The following is a 21270-nucleotide window of genomic DNA, read 5'->3' on the forward strand; positions in this document are numbered from 1 at the left end:
TGCTTATTTACTTAATTCATTGTGTTTATATACATATATGTGTGTATGTATGTGTATGTGTGTGTATATATATATATATATATATATATATACTTTTCGTTTTTTGGTAGCGCTCACTGAAATCTTTTTTTATCAGATCCCCTGTATGCCTCTCTCTGCAGCAGCTAAAACCCAGCAGGGGGGAGAGGAGAAGGAGCCAGCTTTCAGCTGATGCAGAGAGAGCCATACAGGGGATCAGTTCCAGTAATTGCCCCCCTGCCATGCTGATCACCCAGCGTCCTGGGCCCCCCTGCTGACCTGGGCCCCATAGAGGAGGACTGGGAGTACCCCCTTATCCATGGCCCTGTGTACAGGGACTACAAGTGTCTGTTACCGTGTCAAATTCAGGTACTTACACTTCTGGTATTTACCAAATACAAAATACCAAGACAGGTGCATTAATTAGCGTATTTTATATTTACCTACAGTCAGTGGTGTATTTAGGTTTTGTGCTACCCTAGGCAACATAAAAATTGCCCCCCCCCCCCTACGGAGAGACCCTGACACCCTGACACTGACAGACACCGACCAACACCTCCTCCCCCACGAAGAGAGCCTGATATTGACAAACAACACCCCAGCCCCCATCTGAGAGAGCCTTCTACTACCACCGCCCCCCATACACTGTGAACCCCCCCCCCGCTCTGTCAAGAGAGAAGACACTCCCAGACATCCCCGGTAACAAGAGTCAGGCTCTGCATACACCATCAAGCAGCCCACAGCCTCTCTCAGTTCCCACCTTCTCCCCATGCTGCATGTGCCCCTGCTTCCATCCCTTTTTCAGGGGGGTGGCACTGCCCCCCTAAAAAATACTGCTGCCCCCCCCTGAAAAATGCTGCCCTAGGCAAATGCCTTGTTTGCCTTGTGGTAAATACACCCCTGCCTACAGTTAGGCTTTAAGATTTAAAACGGTCTAAGAAACGTCTCTTATGTTATATATGCTTGTTAGTTGTAGTGCTTCAGAAATAGATCACAAGCTTACTAAATCTACAGTGTGGATGCAGACTTCATATACATGTGTTTATGTAGAGTAATGGAAGAGCTCCTGTCCCGGGATCAGTGCCAGATCATGTGCTGTTATAAGTTACAAACCAGTTTATCGGCGTATTTACTTGCAATGAAAAGGCAGAAACCTGAGATCTAATGTACACAACATAAAATTGGCTATGCTGCCTATTTCTGTAAATTATAATATGATTTCTTTAGGCACCTGTTAAAGAGTTTATAAGCACTTAGCTCTTATTTGTCTAAAATAAATCTTTCTTAAAGCGACTTAGTCACTGAAATAAAGCACATCTAAACTCGAAAACACAATGAAATATATAATAATGCAGCTTGCCAGTCCCTGAAGTGGTGGCTGCATTCATTTTCATTTATCAGACTAAGAACTTTTTCAGCAAGTACAGAAAATGCCTGTTGATCCTGCCAGAAATGCCATGTCCTTGTCACTTCAATCCCTCCACTGCCTTCCGATTACCCACCGAATTAAATTCAAAATACTAACCACAGTATACAAAGTCTTTCACAACATCCCCCGCCATATCACCAATCTTGTCTCCAAATATCACCCAAACTGTCCCCTCTGCTCCTTCCAAGACCTGCTCTCTAACTCTTTTGCTTCTTCCTTTCATTGTCGTCTCCAGGACTTCTCCAGAGCCTCTCCCATCCTATGAAACCCTCAACCCAATCTGTCTAGCTATCTCTTACTCTGTCCAATTTTAGGCGTTCCCTGAAAACGTATTTCTTTAGGGAAGCCTATCCTGCCTCCATCTAACAACTGAGTTTTTATCTCTTCCATCAGCTCATTCCCAACAGTTACGTTTTGTACCACTTACTCCACTTACCCCACCACTTACCCCACCCTATTATATTGTAAGCTCTTGTGAGCAGGACCCTCTTGTATGCAGTATTATTTAGGGATGCACCAATACCAGTACTCATTTTTTCTAGAAAAAAATAGGTGCAGGAACTCCTCCTTTCAGAGTCACCCATTGTCTTCTCCCCTACCCACCTCGAAGCACCATTCCTTGGTTCCACCTCCTACCCACCTCCCAGTGTCGCCTCTTTTAGAGAATACAGAACCAAGTATCATTTTGTGGTGCTAAGTACTTTGTATGGAATTTGTTAATGATAACAAGAAAAGCAGGAATAATAGACCCCCCCCCCCCCTCCAGCAACAATGAACGACCAGCAACTACCCCACAGCAACAATAGATCTCTGGAAGCAACAACCGATCTCCCTGCAGCCCGCATCAACAGACCCTGCAGCAGTCAGCAACAGTAGATCTCTCCCAGCAACAATTGACCGTAAGACCCACCCCCAGCTACAATGGACAGTGGATCCCTCACCAGCAACCATAGACCTCCATAGTAGCAGTAGACCCCCCCCTTGCAAAAATAGATATCTTCCAGCAACAATAGATTCCCCATTAGCCACCATCAATAGACCCTGCAGTACACCTCCGTACCCCTTGCCATTCCATACATCATTCAGTGCTGGAGGTGCCAGAATTGCGTTCCCCCACATTCCCACAAAAAAAAAGCCCTGCTGCAGATTAGGGATGCACTGGAATTTCGGACACCGAAACATATCGGCCGAAAAAAGCCCTATCAGCATTTTGACGATAGGAAAAATGTAGCCAATACAGGTGCTGATACAGGCGACTGTGTGTACTGCAGATGTGAGGGGGGGGGGGGTCAGTTGAGAGAGGCAGGCGAGGAGCAGTGTATACAGAGAGGCTCCCTCACTGGCTCTCGTTATATGTCAGTGCCGGTTTTTAAATGTAATTACTGGCTTTTTTTTTTCTTCACTATAGCTCAGAGAATGAGCTGTCACTTTCCCCCCAGCTAAAAGAAACAAAGTTTCCTTTTAGTTTATTTCTAGAGATAAAAGAAACAAAGTATCCTTTAGCTCCAGGGAAAGTGACAGCTAATTCTGTGAGCTATGGTGAAGAAGAAAAAAAGCTGGCAATTGCATTTAAAAACCGGCACTGACATATAGTGACAGCCAGTGAGAGAGCTTCTCTGTATACACTGCTACCACACTGTATACACTGCTCCTCTCCTTCCCCCTCCTTGCACACACTGCCTGAGTTCACACTATTGCGGATTTGCGGACCACGTTTGCGTGGACATGGCAGCCCATTCATTTGGTGGTATTTGATCACCATTGGGTTTTTCCTTTTTTTGCGCTATGAACGAAAAAGGATGAAAATGTTATATTTTTTACTTTTTGCTATAAAACACACCCAATAAAAAATGTAAAAAAATAAATATTTGTGTGAAAAAAATGATATAAATTTCATTTGTGTACAGTGTTGCACGATCCCGCAATTGTCAGTTAAAGTAGCACAGCACTGTATGGCAAAAAATGGCCTGGTCATGAAAGGGGTAGATCTTCCAGTGGCAAGTGGTTAAACCAGTGTGCATGGAGCCTTAAAGTGAAACTCCAGACAATCCGCTAACTACATGTTGGAAATACATATACTGAATGTTTACTGTTTTACCTGACAACAGATTTGTAATTTTGGCCCACCATTGTTGTGATGCACACCCCTTTACTGGTTAATAAGACCCAGATCTGCACCCTGCTCCCTGGACAGAGGTGATGATGCAGGTGACCACAGACGCAGGCGTATTGCAGCTCTGGCACGAGACAAATAAGTCTCGCTGTGTGTGTGTAAGCAATCGACTACCCACCCCCCATGCAAACAACAAAGAAGCTCTGTGGTGTGACTTGGCTTGTTCAAATAATCACATTCCTTTGTTATTTAACTCCTTGACGCCGATGTAACACAAATATACGGCCTCACAGAACTGGGCTTTTTTCCGTGGGGCTGCATATTTGCGTACCTGTCTTTCTGCTGGGAGCGTGCCGCACAGCGCGCTCCCAGCACAAAGACCGCAGTGTGACTGAGAGCCCCGGGTCCCATGATCGCTGTGATAGCCTCTGTTTGGCTATCACAGTGATCAGTCACTGTACAGCCCGGCTCCCTTGTGGTTTTTTTTTTTTTTCCTCTCTATGAATGACACACTATCCTAGGTTTTTTGCATGGGCTGGGTGGAGGCCTCTTTAACCCCTTGACACTGATGTAACACAAATATGCAGCCTCACAGAACTGGACCTTTTTCCGTGGGGCCGCTCATTTGCGTACCTGTCTTTGTGCTGGGAGCACGCTGCACGGCGCACTTCCAGCATAAAGACTGCGGTGTCACTGAGAGCACCGGTGTCAGGAATGGACTTGCCAGTAATGGTGGGACTCACCTGCCTTGTGGGCTGCAGTACCAGGGCTGGCCAGCGGGTGCTCTCAGCAATCAGAGACTCAACCCTGCAGTCAGCCAAACACCTGAAGCTGATTACGGAGGTGTATTTAAGGGATGGCCAGACCTGCAGTCTGGGCCTTGGTGTGTGTTTTTCCATGGGCCCCTGTATCTTGTTACCTGCATTCCTGTTTCTGTTCCTGCCTGACTGACTCGTTGCCGACCCTGCCTAATGCTGACCTCTGCTGACGTCTCCTATTTGATCCCTGGCTTGTGACCCTGACCATTCTCTGCCTGACCCCCTGTACCTACCTGCCCGTTAGTTGCTGTACCCGGCTCGTGATCTGACTACTCTCTGCCTGCTCCTCCTGTTCCTACCTGCCCGATTGTTATTGACCCGGCCTGCCTGACTACGCTTGCATTGTATGTATTGTTATCTGTGGGTGGTTTGGTTTGGTTCGTTTGCACTGTGTTTATGTTTTAGTGTTGCACTGCGTTTTGTATTGTTAGTATTAATAAATTATATTGTTTATAACATATCTGAAGCCTGCGTTTCCCTGCGTCAGTTCACATACCTCTGGTCATACCTGGAGCCCTGACAACCGGGTCCCGTTCTAATGATCAGCTAGAAAATTTATTTTAGGTTCTTTGATGGTAGGTTATGGTAGTAACAAGAAACACACAGCTAAATTTAAAAAAATTTTTTTTTTACTATTTTGGGCCAGTTTTCCTTTTGATAATAAAAAAAAAAATCAGGAGATATCCATTACCATTTACCACCAAATGAAAGCCCAATTTGTCCTGAAAAAAACAAAGGTATAATTCACCTGGATGTACAAAGTAGTTGTGATGATAGGTATGGTTTTACTAACACATGTCAATGGTGCAAATTTGTGCTTAGGCATTTAGATTTGTTTACCCTTAGGCGTGAAGGGGTTAAGGTAATCAGACCTTGTCCTCGTATAGCCCAAGGCTTGGAGGCATTTTTAAACATTTGTGAGGCCAACATTAATAAGGAAATATATAGTTTCCAATTTCCCAATCCGTTGCCCATGTTGGAGCAGTGTTTACATGTTGCGTGATCGGGTTCGCATTCATAACTGTTTTGTTTTCTTTGTTTTATTCCACATTTTGATAAGAATTGACTTTGTATTAGCAGACATCTTTGCCTTCTCTTGTAGTTGGAGGAATGGTGGTTGAACGCTGCATACCTCGAAGTTCGGATGCCTTCTCAACTCTATGTCAATTTTGGAGGTCCCGCTCCCTACCTAGAACATTACTGGCCCCCCAAGCTTGGCACCCAGCTGGAGAGAGGCTGCATAGCTGCGTGGTACACACTGAAATTCTGGGACCTCATTAGAAGGTGGGCATTTCAATCGTACCAAGGTTTTTGTTCTTTTATGTAGTGCATAGAACCAAATTTCAAATCTTTATAAACCAGCCTAAGGGCCCGTGTCCACGAACTTTGGGCTTTTTTCAATGGCTTTAGTCTGAAATCTGTTTGAGACACTTGTGAGATTATTCTGAAATTACTGGTTCATGTAACCTGCAGATGATCTGTGTTGGACCTTTTTCAAGTGGGTCTTGCCTTCCCATAGATTTGTATTGGAATGCAAAACCTGCTTGTTGCTGTCAACACAGGCCATCAAGACTCAAGTAAAAATAACTAACTGTTTTTGAAAATAGGTATGCTTATAATAACGTGTTGGCTATGTTATATTTTATTATCTAGAGTAGCATAGTTCCCTGCCCCAGAGATTTATTTATTGGCTCATTCTGTGCACCCAGTTCATGCCCAGTGGTCTAAAGTGCCTGCTGTCTTCCTAGGTGCCTCTAGAAGCCCTCAGCTGTGCCCAGTTGCTGCCTTTAGAAGAGATCACACTCTTCTTGTTGCAATCTGCATTCACTTAAAGGCTAAGTTCACCTGTTCCAGAAAACAGCCTATGCAGTCAACGGGCCCCAGTAGATTTAAAAAAGTGGCAGTTTTTTTTTTTTTTAGATGTTCAATCATATTGTCATACCTGCCGCCCATTGCCCAACCCCCCTCCCCCAGAAGTCTTGCTGAAAAACTCCCAGTTAGTAATCCCCACGTCCTGTCTTGTTGCTAGGGCGTGAAAATTGTTGGACACTCACTCCCAACCAGGGGCGGACTGACAACTCATGGGGCCCCCAGGCAATAGGGGATCATGGGGCCCCTGTGTCCTTACCCAAACTCAAAAAAGCCTATGAAAAAGGTACCAGGGGCATCTCATGGGGCACCCTACTGACCCCGGGCCCTCGGGCAGTGCCCGAGTTTCCATTTACCCTCCAGAGGATTTACCTCCCTTCCTGCCTAGGCCATTTTTTGCGTTACGGCGCTGCGTTACTTTAACTGACAATTGCGCGGTCATGAAATGCCGTACCCAGATGAAATTTATGTCCTTCTTTTCCCACGAATTAAGCTTTCTTTCAGTGGTATTTGATTGCCTATGCGTTTTTATTCTTTTTTGCGCTGTAAGCAAAAAATGACAATTTTGAGAAAAAAATATATTTTGGACTTTTTGCTATTAAACATGTCTAGTAAAAAAAATTTAAAAAAATCTAATTTCATCATAAATTTAGGCCAAACTGTATTCTGCTACATGTCTTTGCTAAAAAAAAAATCCCAATACATGTAAATTAATTGGTTTACGTAAAAGTTATAGCGTTTACAAATGGCTGTGATTTTTTTTTTTTCCCCCCTACTAGTAATGGCGGCAATCAGTGACTTATAGCGGGACTGCGGTGGGCATTCTGACACTGGGGGGAACTAACTTGGTGTCACTGAAATCCCCAGTGACACCAATACAGTGATCAGTGCTAAAAAACAGCCCTGACACTGTACTAATTACACTGGGCAAAAAGAAGTTAATGTGAGGGGTGATCAAAGAGCTAACCATGTGTAAGGAGTGTTGTACTAGGAGGCGGGAGGGGGGTATGCTTCACTGTATGCACACTGCTCGGGATGGCCGACAGGGAGGAAGACTGTTTATAAACAAAACAGTCTGCCCCCCCCCCCCATCGGTGATGGTCGCCAATCACCGGGCGATGGCGGGTAATCACCGGCCAGGACCCGGTGATTGACATTCGTGGCCGCAAACGGCGGTGTGGGTATGCAAAATCACGTGATATACACGTGGTTTTGCGCACCCGTGCCGCCGTGTAGCAGTATATCTGTTATATGGCTGTAGGTAAGCGGTTAATACACAGCCAAGCACTGGCGCCACTACTAACTAGTATATACTTGTCAAACACGGAACTCTGACATTCAGCTTGAAATCAAAGATGGCCACAGGATGATGTCATGCCCATAGCCCCACCCCCATATGTGTTATGTCCAAGGCGGGGACTTTTTCATTAGCTGTATGTAGGCGTTCTGTTTCACACGTGTTAGCACTGCCGGCAGTGCTTGGCTGTGTAAGTGCAATACTTCTTTAATTATTAAAAAGTATCTATACCGAGAGCATTTGATTCTGTGTGCTTCCCTCTCCTTCCATTTTTTTATATTGAGTATTCTTGAATTAGGGAAGTGTGGTGTATCCCATCTGGAGGAGAAAATAATGACGACCTGATATACACTAATCAGAGTTATCATCATCCCTATGGGGAACACTGCAGGCTGTGACCTTTTTTAATGCAGGGGTCAAGGCTTTGAGGTGAGAGGCTCATCTATATGGTGGTGGAGACACGGCGCATGTTTATTTATCCTTTGGAGCACAGTGTCACAGTGCTGATTACAAGAACAATATTGCAACATTAATTCAGGACTTTATATATGTTGGGGTTTTGATTATATATTTTGGTGCACGTTAGATGTACACAGTGGATTAACACATTATTTACCACTGTTTTCTTATTTTATGTTTAGTTGTTTGTTTTATATTTTGTGTTTAGACAATATTTTGTAGCTAATGTTGCTCTGCCCTAATTTTGGAAATTATTCATATAAATTGAGTGTGGTGATTTCACTTAATTATGTAAATGGATCAAACCACGCAAATCTCCAATCACCTTTTTTCACAAAGCTGCAAATATTAAAGAGGATATCCTCTCTTTACAAAAAACCTGATTAAATATTGCGCTATGTGAAAAAATAAACTTCATACAACATGCATGTGCACTATGAAGACACTCATACCTATGAAAGGTGATCAAAACAAACAAATAATACTGTGCAAATTACAATAATCACATGTATACATAGGAAAACTGTGAAATGTGATCAAATCAACAAAACAGTGACATATAGTCCATGTAAACATATAATAAAGTCCATATAAGGATAAAGACTCCACAATCCGTGATAACGCTGTAAATCGATGCTGTAGGTGCAATATGGGTAATCTTCCTTCAGATATTCACCAAGGTGTGTACCACCACCAAATAATTAAATGGAGGCTTACCAGAAATGGAGACCCCTTAATTATAGGGGGTCTCAACCAGCATTGCAATGTGAGATATTAGCAGGTTCTCCATGCCATACCCGGAACGGGGATCTTCCAAACCTCCAAACCCAAATGTGAACTCGAAAAACGGTCCCAGATAAGGTCGTAAAAGAAAGAACATGCCTCTCATAGTGTAGCAAACTCCTTTATTTGTGCAAGTAAAATCCTTCTTACAAGCTGTAGAACAATTAAAAGGATTCAAAAAGACTGCTTCCAAGATGGCTGACAGCGCAATGACGTCAGAGGGAGGTCTTTCATGACCTTATCTGAAACTGTTTTTCGAGTTCACATTTGGGTTTGGAGGTTTGGAAGATCCCTATTCTGGGTATAGCATGGAGAACCTGCTAATATTTCACAATGACAATACCGTTTACTGAAATCAAAAATATGGAGGGGTATCCACATACGTTTTGCCATAAAGAAAGATATGATTCTCAGGTATCCACAAACTTTATGCCTGAGAGTGCAAAACTACATCTTGGATGACCTAAGGTAGTGGTCTCCAAACTGCGGTCTGAACGGCAGATGCAGCTCATTACTTACATTTATCTGATCCTTGAGACACTGTTCCTCTCCCAATAGTGGGGCATAATTCCTGCAACTGACACCATCAATGGGCATCATTTCTGCCAATATCACCAATAGCAGGACTCTACTGTATTCCTCCCACTAACGCCAACAATGGCACATAATTCCTGCCACTGACACCAATTATGAGGCACTATTTCTGCCACTGATACCACTGATGGGACACTATTCCATTGACATCAAAGATGGGGCACCTTTCCTCCTACTGACACCAATGATGGGATACTAGTCCTCTAATTACCACCAACAGTGGGGTACTATTCCTCCCATTGACATCAACGATGGAGCACTATTCCTCATACCAGAGATGGGGCATTGTTTGCTCCCATTGATGCCAGAACATTTTCTACTTTCAGTGGCCACAATTCGGCCCCCCTAAAGTCTGAAGAACAGTAAACTGACCCTTTGTTTGGAAAGTTTGGAGGCCCATTTACCTAAGGGTTTTTGGGTTTTGAGGTCTGGTAGTCTTTCTTTTTAACCTCAACTGGGCTGCAGGTTGCGTAGCCTTGTCCAAAAATAAACAATTTGGTCTTTGATATTTATTGGATAAAAATAAAAGTATTTCCTGTGGTCTGTGTCTTTTCCAGAGAGAAGTTGGGGGTGCACAAGTCTGGTAATAGACCACTGGATATGCACCAATTTCATTATCTCTATAACACTTGTAAGATCCCAGGTGTCACCCGAGACTCAATTGTCAATTACTTTAAGACTGGTAAGTACAATTATTATTATTATTTTTATTATTATACAGGATTTATATAGCGCCAACAGTTTTCTCAGCACTTTACAATATAACGGGAGACAATACAGCAACAATACAGTTCAATACAAGAGGGTTAGGAGGGCCCTGCTCCTTGGAGCTTACAATCTAATAGATTTTAACATGTTGTGAAGGAAATTTTCATGTTCAATTGAGTTTTTTTAAGGGTGAATAAGTACAGTTGACAATAAACTGACAATTTAAAATTGACATACAAATCTCATGAGTTAACAGAAGCGAATAAAAATGGTATCACTTGTATTGGTAATGTAACAGAAATAAAAACGAATGTGATGCAGTAAGGGAATGATTACCCACAAAGGACTATGTGGGGAACACTAAGGGTTGATCAAAAAGAGAAATTTTAAATTCTGTATAAACATTTATTTCATTTTGTATGATTTGTCTACTGCAGCCAATGTCCATGGCAATATACTAACACGTGCGCACCTTCCTAAGACCCTAATAAGAAACTAGCCAGCTTATGTGCTGCTTCAGCTTCAGCTACTCCCCTTGTTTACCATAAAAATACATTTGTAGTATTGATGTGATACCTATGTAAACCTGGTTATAACGAAAATTCAAATGCGCTGAATAAACAAAATAGGTATTTGGAAAGATCCTGGGTGTATCTTTTTATGTCTGATCAGTATTAAGATAGACGTTGCCTATCTATAAAATTTCCAAGACAATGGGGGAGATTTAATAAAATGGTGCACTCAGAATCTGGTTCAACTGTGCAACTTCTAACCTCAACTTATTCAATCAAGCGCTGACAGTAATACCTGGAGGGTGATTGGTTCCTATGCAGAGTTGCACCTGACGTTTCACCCTCCAGATTTAGTAAATAACCCCCAGTGTCTTTTACTATTACTAAGTACACCTTACGTTTACTGTTTAAAAGCAAGGTATAGCGGTTCTGTATGTTTTCTTTCTCCTTATGTTCTTTATGGATACTATGGACTAACAATTTTTATTAATTTTGTGTTTAGACTGGTAAATATTAAAGTGACATTAAAACTTTGTTGTTTTTTTTTTTTTTTAACTACAATAACAAATATGGTATACTTACCTGCTCTGTGCAATCCGGATCCTCTTCTTGTGGGGTTCCCTGAAGAGCTCCTCCTCTTTGGCAGGTGCCCCCATAGAAAGCCGCTATCCATGGAGGCACCTGTGCGTGCTTGCTCCCAAGCCACCCGGTCTTCGTTCATTGACACAAAGCGGGCAGCTCAGCCCCGCCCCCTGCTGGCTCAGCACAGCACTTGATTGACAGCAGCGGGAGCCAATGGTTTCCACTGCTATCAATCTGCCCAGGGAGGAGGGAGACAGCAGCAAGAGCCACTGCTGTCGTGCCCATTGCTGTTTTTCACCTTAATGCATAGAAGGCTTTAGAACCAGTTTAAATACTACATGTTAATTTATTTTATATTCTTTTCTCTAAGCAGCATATAGATTTCTTGTCTTTTTATGTATTTTTTTGACCATCCTTATCTGCTTTGTGGGAAATGCCAGTTATTTATAGAGCTCAGAAGCTCAAGCTGAAATTTGACACAAACAACTGAATAAGTCAGAGCAGTGACTCCTCTCCTTCACTCCTGCTTGCTCTGTTCAGACAGAACCATACAAAGTAAATTTTCTGACATTATAATCCCCACCTTCCCAATTTCAGGTATTAAATTTTCTAGGGGCTGCAAAAAATTTCTCCTTATCCCTTGTGTTGTAGAAAACCATTCTGCATAAGTGGATTTACCTGAAATCTGCTGTCTTTGTCTATAGACACACTACAGGTGAATCTCAAAAAATTAGAATATCGTGCAAAAGTTCATTTATTTCAGTAATGCAACTTAAAAGGTGAAACTATATTGTGAAAAGGTGCAATATTCTCGGCTCAAAGTGTCCCACTCTAATCAGCTAATTAAGCCATAACACCTGCAAAGGGTTCCCGAGCCTTTAAATGGTCTCTCAGTCTGGTTCAGTAGGAATCACAATCATGGGAAAGACTGCTGACCTGACAGTTGTGCAGAAAACCATCATTGACACCCTCCATAAGGAGGGAAAGCCTCAAAAGGTAATTGCAAACAAAGTTGGATGTTCCCAAAGTGCTGTATCAAAGCACATTAATAGAAAGTTATGTGGAAGGGAAAAGTGTGGAAGAAAAAGGTGCACAAGCAGCAGGGATGACCGCAGCCTGGAGAGGACTGTCAGGAAAAGGCCATTCAAAAGTGTTGGGGACTTTCACAAGGAGTGGACTGAGGCTGGAGTCAGTGCATCAAGAGCCACCACACACAGACGGATCCTGGACATGGGCTTCAAATGTCGTATTCCTCTTGTCAAGCCGCTCCTGAACAACAAACGACGTCAGAAGCGTCTTACTTGGGCAAAAGAAAAACAGACCTGGTCTGTTGCTCAGTGGTCCAAAGTCCTCTTTTCTGATGAGAGCAACTTTTGCATCTCATTTGGAAACCAAGGACCCAGAGTATGGAGGAAGAATGGAGAGGCACACACTGCAAGATGCTTGAAGTCCAGTGTGAAGTTTCCACAGTCTGTGTTGATTTGGGGAGCCATGTCATCTGCTGGTGTTGGTCCACTGTGCTTCATTAAGTCCAGGGTCAACGCAGCCGTCTACCAGGAGATTTTGGAGCACTTCATGCTTCCTTCCGCAGACGAGCTTTATGGGGATGCTGACTTCATTTTCCAGCAGGACATGGCACCTGCCCACACTGCCAAAAGCACCAAAACCTGGTTTTATGACCGTGGGATTACTGTGCTTTATTGGCCAGCAAACTTGCCTGATCTGAACCCCATAGAGAATCTATGGGGCATTGCCAAGAGAAAGATGAGACATGAGACCGAACAATGCAGAAGAGCTGAAGGCTGCTATTGAAGCATCCTGGTCTTCCATAACACCTCAGGAGTGCCACAGGCTGATAGCTTCCATGCCACGCCGCATTGAGGCAGTAATTGCTGCAAAAGGGGCCCAAACCAAGTACTGAGTACATATGCATGCTTATACTTTTCAGAGGTGCGATATTGTTCTATGTACAATCCTTGTTTTATTGATTGCATGTACTATTCTAATTTTCTGAGATTGTGGATTTGGGGTTTTCATGAGCTGTAAGCCATAATCATCACAATTATGACAAATCACGGCTTGAACTATCTTGCTTTGCATGTAATGAGTCTATCTCATATATTAGTTTCACCTTTTAAGTTGCATTACTGAAATAAATGAACTTTTGCACGATATTCTAATTTTTTGAGTTTCACCTGTATCCTAGGTTTTTCGCATGGGCTGGGTGAGGCCTCTTTAACCTCTTGATGCCGACCCAGCATAAGGACTGCGGTGTCACCGATTCCGAGTTACATGATCACTGTGATAGCCTCTGATTGGCTATCACAGTGATCAGTCACTGTACAGCCCGGCCCCCCCCCTTTTTTTTTTTTTTTTCTATGAATGGAGGAGAGAGATACATTGTATCTCTCTAACTCCTGGCACAAAGGGAAAAAAATGCTTGTAAAAAAATAAAAATAAAGAAATATTAAAAAATAAAGAAAAATTACCTAGATCAAGGTTTGATCTAGTTCAGTTCCAGGGTAAGTGTTTGGGTCAGGGTCACAGGTCAAAGTCAGGGTCAAAGGTCAGCATTTAAAAAAAAATTGCTGTCAGTGTGTTTTAGGTAACAAAAAAAGGCAAAAACAAAATGCGCACTATTGTTTTTGGGCTGTACTACGGGTACAAACAACAAATAACATACGCCTATGTGGTATCGCTGCAATCGTCAAGAGCTGGAGAATTTATTTTGGCATGTTGTTTGGTGGTAGGTTATGGTAGTAACAAGAAACACACAGCTAAATAAATTTAAAAAAATGATTTTTGTATTTTTTTACTAATTTGGGCTAGTTTTCCTTTGATAATAACAAAAAAAAAAATCAGATATCCATTACGGTTTACCACCAAATAAAAGCCCAATTTGTCCTGAAGAAAAAACGCGGTATAATTCACCTGGATGTACAAAGTAGTTGTGATGATATGTACGGTTTTACGAATACATGTCAACGTTGCAAAACTGTGCTTAGGCATTTAGATTTGTTTTACCCTTAGGCGTGAAGGGGTTAAGGAATTACAGGCCCAAAATGCTTTTGACGTTTGGAAATCTTTTATTGAAACTTTTCCCATAGATACCCAACAATCTTTAATGCTATATTTTCAATATCCCTAATGGTATCAACTCAGATTCTTAATCAAAGACCCCCAACCGATGCTCTGCCTTCCATTCAAACCAAATGAAACCTCCTAATCTAATGACTGAGGCCTTCTCTCCTTTCTTTCACTTGTTAGACCAACCACCATCCATTCAAGCATTTATTAATCTGTATCCCTAGTCTAAGCATTGCAAGTTGATTTCTATACTAACAAACTGTTTAGTATATTTCCTGCATTGTCTTGTCGGCCAAATGTTGTGGCCATTTTTCTTGTTAACTGCATTCTTGCATCAAAATAAAATTATTTAAAAAATGGTGGAAGCAGATGTCTGACAGGACGGGTCAGCGGCAGAGTGGCAAACAATTGCTTTCCAAGCTTTTTATTATAAGTACGTCAATATGTTTCACTAGAGATTTTAATGGCGTTGGCCGCGTAAGCCAGCGCTGCAGCTGTAGAGCAGGTGCAACTTGGCATCATTCATTCGATTGGGTCATGTTTCGCGGTGGTACTGCCCGCTGAATGGAATGTGGGTTAGAATTTTGGCTGAGGAGCCAATATCACAGGCCCAGCAAGTGGTACAACCCTGTTGTGGTTGAGGGACGATAAACACGTGGCCCCACTACCTATTTTTACATCCCCTTCCACCCCACCTTTTCCCTGGCTGTAGATGTGAACAAGACCTTAAGGTCCTCAAGAGCTATGGGAAGTTAGTTTTTTGATGGACCAGGCTGTGGGCCTTCCATTACTGAAATATGTAAATGTGAGAATTTTATGCTTTATTCCAGAAAGTGAAGGCAACTGCCCCACCCACCTGATTGTCTTGTGTCGGGGGAGAATTTTCACCTTCGAAGCTGTCATTGATGGCCAAATCCTCTCCCCACCAGAGATACTAAGGTAATTCATTGGCTCCTGTTTAAATTGGCCCTAGTATGTGTATGTATGAATGTGAGTTAGGGACCTTAGATTGTACACCCCTTGAGGGTTAGGGAGTGATGTGAATGTACAATATATATATATATATACACTGTATGTAAAAGGGCTGCGTAACAATTGACGGTGCTATACAAGTACCTGTAATAAATAAATAAATATTCTTATCCTGCATTTTCCAGACATGCTCCCAACACTGCCCAATTCCTAACTGCAGCCTGGTGGACAGTTTAGTTGGGGTATATGCACTGTGTGGCCAAAAGTTGGATGGTGTGACACAAGGCATCAAGGATAAATCTCAGCAGGGACACAGACAGCATTTAAACCTGACAGAATTACCATTTCTTCCCCCATTCAATCCAGAAAGAGAAAACTAAATATTTTCACAGGAATTAAGCATTAACCCTTCCTATCCAGGCCATTTTTCAGTACTGTGATAGTTTGACTGACAACTTCTAAATCGTGCAACACTGGACCCAAATGAACCTGGTGGTTTATTTTACTTTTTATTATATAAATTTAAAAAAAAACTCTTTCCCTTACTTTTTAGTATAAAACGTTTTCAAAATGAAGAAGCGTGCTCATACTGAGTTGGTTAAACAATATAAATTAAGGGGTGCTTAGCTTTTAAGCACTAAAGTAAAGTACAAGTCTTCCTCTACTAGTGGGAATTTTTTTATGGTGAAATTGCATTGTGTGCACTGAGTAGACATCATGGTTATACCTAAAATGCTTTAAATGGCCCCAAAACATTCCCACAATTATTGGTGGTCAGGGGCAATTTTAACACCCTCCCCCCCAAAGCAGTCTCACAGTCATTGGGGTCATTGGTGGTTAGCAACACTTTATATCAAGCACAAAAGTGGTGGTCAGTCACATTTTAAAACCCTCCTCCCCCATCATTGATGATCGCTGGCATTTTAATTCCCCTGACTCTTCCCACCCCCCCCCCCCCCCCCGTTCCCAAAACAATTGTGCAACAATGGTGGTCAATGACTGGCCCTTTTGTTGAAACCCCCCTCCCTATCCAATTGCAATCATCATAGCCTTCTCTGCTCAAGCCAGGAGAATTTAGTGAATGGATTTAAATAAATCCTCCTTCTTCCCTTCTTCACTCTTACTTGTTTACATTGGTGATCACGTAAATTGTGACATCACCCATCTGCCTCTCCACCTTTGCCAATCAGAGGAAGCCTTGTTCATTGATAAAAAATTAGTGGCCACATCGGTGTGTAAGTACCCACATAGTTTGTTTGGGCCAGGTTGGTACAAATTCACAATTTAAAGTCATAGTAAAATTCTAGAGAGAGAATTCTGCTTAAGTACAGTCAATAGGTGTTGAGTTCCATTCTGGTACTTTTCTACATATTCCCAATGCTGCAGAATTACAGTTTAATAATTGACATGCACAGCAATAGAATATTACATATTCAGAGTAATAACACGTATGTTTAGTTTCAGTGAAACATGCTTAAATATGTACTAATTGGTTGCAATGAACAAAATAAATTCTAATTTCTTCCATTTTGTGAACAAGCCCCCTAGATGTTTGTTGTCCTTTTTTAGGCAGCTCCGTTATGTTCAGTACATATGCCAAAGTCAACGTGATGGGATTGGGCTTTCCGCTTTGACCACAGAGGAGAGGACCCGCTGGGCTCTGGTTGGTAAACATATAATGCATTTCTCAAAAGTTTCTTTGCTATGTGTTGGTGTTTTACCATGTCTCCATTGCTGTGGTCTCCTTCTAGTCTCGAGAGCACCTCATTAGTCTAGACCCAAAGAATCTGTCTCATCTTGAGCGGATCCAGAGCAGCCTGTTCATTGTGTCTATTGATGAAGACAGCCCACACGGAACACCTGAAGATTACAGCCAGGTAAGAAAATATTGTTTGGGAACCTTCTGTAACCCTGCTGCTGTTCACGACTGAGGGCCTCTGTGGGCTTCATCTATCTCCTACCAGCTGATCTTCTCCCCATTACTAACTTATTTTGCCTTGTTCTATGCTCTTTTGCCCCTGACGACTGGTGGAATAAGCAGCAGGAGAGGTGGAGGACACACAGATCTACTGAATAAATTAAGTAGTAGCGTGGAAATTGTTGCGCTGCAGGTCCTCTGGTACAGCTTCCTCTCCAGCAAGGAGAACAGGGAGCCAGAGCACAGAAAAAACATTCCAGATTTAATGAGACTATGAGTCAGAGGCACAGTATCTTAGATGATCCCACTCTGAATATATACAGCTATGAGGCACAAAGGTACATGGATACCTAAACAGAAAATGCACTGCTAGTTTTCAGGAGGAATTGAAGACAACAGGTACAATTTTTGGGGTACTGTTTAGGTAGAATTAAAGTATAATTAAAGGCAAATGTTTTTTTTTGTAGTTTTAGAGTGTAGTGGGATTAGAACACCTGTCAGTTTTTATTGCTGTCTGTGCCCCCGTTAGTTGTCCTGTTTACCATTATCATCGAAAGTGAAAATAAAAGAAAATCCCAAATTTTGAGCTGTCTCCAGAAAAGTAATAGAGGAGAAATCTTCCATTGGGGGACACTATTTCTGGTGACCTGTGAGTCCCCAAGGAATTCCCTTTAATTTACAGGGATGTCTTCTCACATCCTGTTTGCCTATGGAACAGGAAGTGAAGGAAAGTCTCCGCAATGGGACACAGATGGCAGAAAAAAAATCTGGCAGATATTATAACCCTCACTTGCTCTATCCAAAATGAAAAATAGTTTTGCCTGTAGTTCTACTTTACCATCTTTAGATGTTCTTTACAAGACAGCAAATATGCACTTTTAGGTTCAGGCCCACCTTAAATGTCTTATTTAAACTATATTGGTTGATTAATGCCATGTAAGATAACCCATGGACTTTGTTCATATATAGTACACACCTGCATTCTTGTTATTTTTTGATAAGATAAGTGTTACAGCCCTATGATCCTATAACTCATTGACATATTTTTTTTCATAAAACCCATTCAGTTATAGCTCTGGGAGAATAGCTGTGAAATGGAAGGGAGACCCCAGAGTCCCATGCATAGGGAAGGGAAGAAAAAGGGGGAGTTGCCTAAAACATCCAGTTAGTTATTTCTTGTCCTTTTCAATTTGCTGGTAAAATCTCATCTGTAATGATATTGATTTTTGTGGGTTAGACAAACACTTTCTGTTAGGACATGTTTTGAAATACTAGTATGCCTATACTGTATAAGCAGCTGACAGTATAAAGAATGGCTCAGTGTCTTAGAGCCTAAGTTTAGTTAAAACCAAAGCAGAAGGCACAAGGGACAATATACGGTATCTCACAACTGAGTCCTCACATTTTTGTAAATATATTATACCTTCTCATGTGACAACACTGAAGAAATTACACTTTGCTACAATGTGACGTAGTGAGTGTACAGCTTGTATAACTGTAAATTTGCTGTCCTCTCAAAATAACTCAACACACAGCCATTAATGTCTAAACCGCTGGCAACGAAAGTGAGTACACCCCTAAGTGACAATGTCCAAATTGGGCCCAATTAGCCATTTTCCCTCCCCGGTGTCATGTGACTCATTAGTGTTACAAGGTCTCAGGTGTGAATGGGGAGCAGGTGTGTTAAATTTGGTGTTATCGCTCTCACTCTCTAATACTGGTCACTGGAAGTTCAACATGGCACCTCATGGCAAAGAAATCTCTGAGGATCTGAAAAAAATAATTGTTGCTCTACATAAAGATGGCCTAGGCCAGTGGTGGGCAACCTTTTTTTTCAACTGAGCCAAATCTCGCCAAAACCACGATTGAAATTATTTTGAGAGCCACATTTTTAAAACTGAAAATACATCCCCCATAGTAATTCATCCCCCATATAGTAATTCATCCCCCATATAGTAATTCATCCCCCCTATAGTAATTCATCCCCCCTATAGTAATTCATCCCCCCTATAGTAATTCATCCCCCATATAGTAATTCATCCCCCATATAGTAATTCATCCCCCCTATAGTAATTCATCCCCCATATAGTAATTCATCCCCCATATTGTGTCAATTCACTTACCTTTGCTCCGCGCGTTCCTCTCGCCGTGTTCCCGCGCCGTTCTGGTCTTCAGGGCGGACTGTGAGAGGAGAGGAGTTTGTCACGCTGCCCCGCCTACATCCTGGCTGCCCCGCCTACATCCTGACAGCTGCAGAGTCCTGACTTTTGGGGCGGCCGCCCGAGAGGAGGGAGGGGGGCGGCCGCCCGAGAGGAGGGAGGGGAGCGGGCGCCCGGCACACAGAAGAGCCGCATTTAAGTTTGTAAAGAGCCGCATGTGGCTCGCCAGCCGCGGCTTGCCGACCACTGGCCTAGGCTATAAGAAGATTGCCAAGACCCTGAAATTGAGCTGCAGCATGATGACCAAGAGTTTACATTGTAGCAAGTGTAATTCCGTCAGTGTTGTCACATGAAAAGATATTCTAAAATATTTACACAAAAGTGAGGGGTGTACTCACTTCTGCGAGATACTGTGTGTGTATGTATATATATGTGTGTGTGTGTGTGTGTGTGTGTGTGTGTGTGTGTGTGTATATATATATATATATGTGTGTGTATGTGTATGTATATATATATGTGTGTGTATGTGTATGTATATGTATATGTGTGTGTGTGTATGTATATGTGTGTGTGTGTGTGTGTGTGTGTGTGTGTGTGTGTATGTATATGTGTGTGTATGTATATGTGTGTGTATGTATATGTGTGTGTGTGTGTGTGTGTGTGTGTGTGTGTGTGTGTATGTATGTGTGTGTGTGTGTATGTATATGTGTGTGTGTGTGTATGTATATGTGTGTGTGTGTGTATGTATATGTGTGTATGTATATGTGTGTGTGTATGTATATGTGTGTGTGTGTATGTATATGTGTGTGTGTGTATGTATATGTGTGTGTGTGTATGTATATATATGTGTATGTATATATATGTATATGTGTATGTATGTATATATATATGTGTGTGTGTGTGTGTATGTATATGTATATGTATATATATATATATATATATATATATATGTATGTGTATATATATATATATATATATATATATATATATAATTTATTTTTAATTAAGTAATTTTTAAAGTTTAACATCATACAAAACAATGGAAAGAAACACAAATCCACAAATCTAAATAAGACAATGAAAATTACATCAACACGAAACACTTAAAGCAGCAAATAGCACAGTGATTATGTCTCTTAAGGAAATATTTATGAGTACATGCGATACACTACACCTTAATAACACATCATTTCAGGAAGAAAGCTATCCCTGAAAGCATATCTTTCAACTCTAAACATGCTCAATCAACCCCCAATGAGTAAACGAGAAAAAAAATGAACAACGGCAGATATAAACCACTGGTTTTAAATAATCTCAGACCACTACACAAATTGAGACTATACTATGACTTTAATACAAGTGACTAGTGATGGAGAGGGATCAGCAGTGGCATCGCTAGGGGGTTGCAGCCTGCCAGAGGGGTGACACCAGGGCTTCTTCTCAGCTGCCACCTCCAGTGCTGGCCCTGTGCTTTTTTCTCACTACTGTCACTTCTAAACACAGAACCAGGCCTTTGTATTTAGAAGTAACAGCACTCCTGTCCGGGCTACTGCACTGAACCCTCCCGGGTGAAGCTGGTTAACTAATGCTGGGCATCCAGGCGTTGCTTCGGTGCAATTCTCTGTATGCACAGCATCTCTCACCTCTGCCTGCCGCCTGTCACACTTGAGCTAGGAAAGCTTTTGGTAGGCTCCTTAGATGTGTCCTATGACAGGTCTGTGTTGGGAGGGGAGAATTAAAAGCATTTGATGTGTAATTTGTACAGGAAGGGGGGTGGGGGGCTGTGCTGGGAGGGGGAAGACAATACTGTCAAGGATGGGGATTCGGGGATGGAGCTCTTCACCCTGTACCTAGTACCCTCCATAACTCTGCACCCTGTACCTAGAACCCCCTCCCCCCAGAACTCTACACCCTCCAGACCTCTGTATTTAGTACCCTCAAGAACTCTGCAA

At 42.1% G+C, this 21270-nt stretch overlaps 1 protein-coding gene across 2 annotated transcripts in view; it reads left to right on the forward strand.

Annotated features, from left to right (window-relative positions):
• The window catches only part of CROT (carnitine O-octanoyltransferase), a 75507-nt gene that overhangs the window by 20442 nt on the left and 33795 nt on the right, over positions 1-21270 (forward strand). For both annotated transcript variants that reach the window (XM_089666255.1, XM_089666256.1), the window contains 5 exons: positions 5481-5662; positions 9938-10062; positions 15100-15208; positions 16811-16904; positions 16993-17118. In XM_089666255.1, coding sequence (XP_089522381.1) covers positions 5481-5662; positions 9938-10062; positions 15100-15208; positions 16811-16904; positions 16993-17118 — 636 coding nt within the window. The remainder of the gene's footprint in view (positions 1-5480; positions 5663-9937; positions 10063-15099; positions 15209-16810; positions 16905-16992; positions 17119-21270) is intronic.

This window comes from Staurois parvus, unplaced genomic scaffold (genome assembly GCF_062004578.1).
Source record: "Staurois parvus isolate SC_StPar_1 unplaced genomic scaffold, SC_StPar_1.0 ptg000051l, whole genome shotgun sequence".
NCBI classification, from domain to species: domain Eukaryota; kingdom Metazoa; phylum Chordata; class Amphibia; order Anura; family Ranidae; genus Staurois; species Staurois parvus.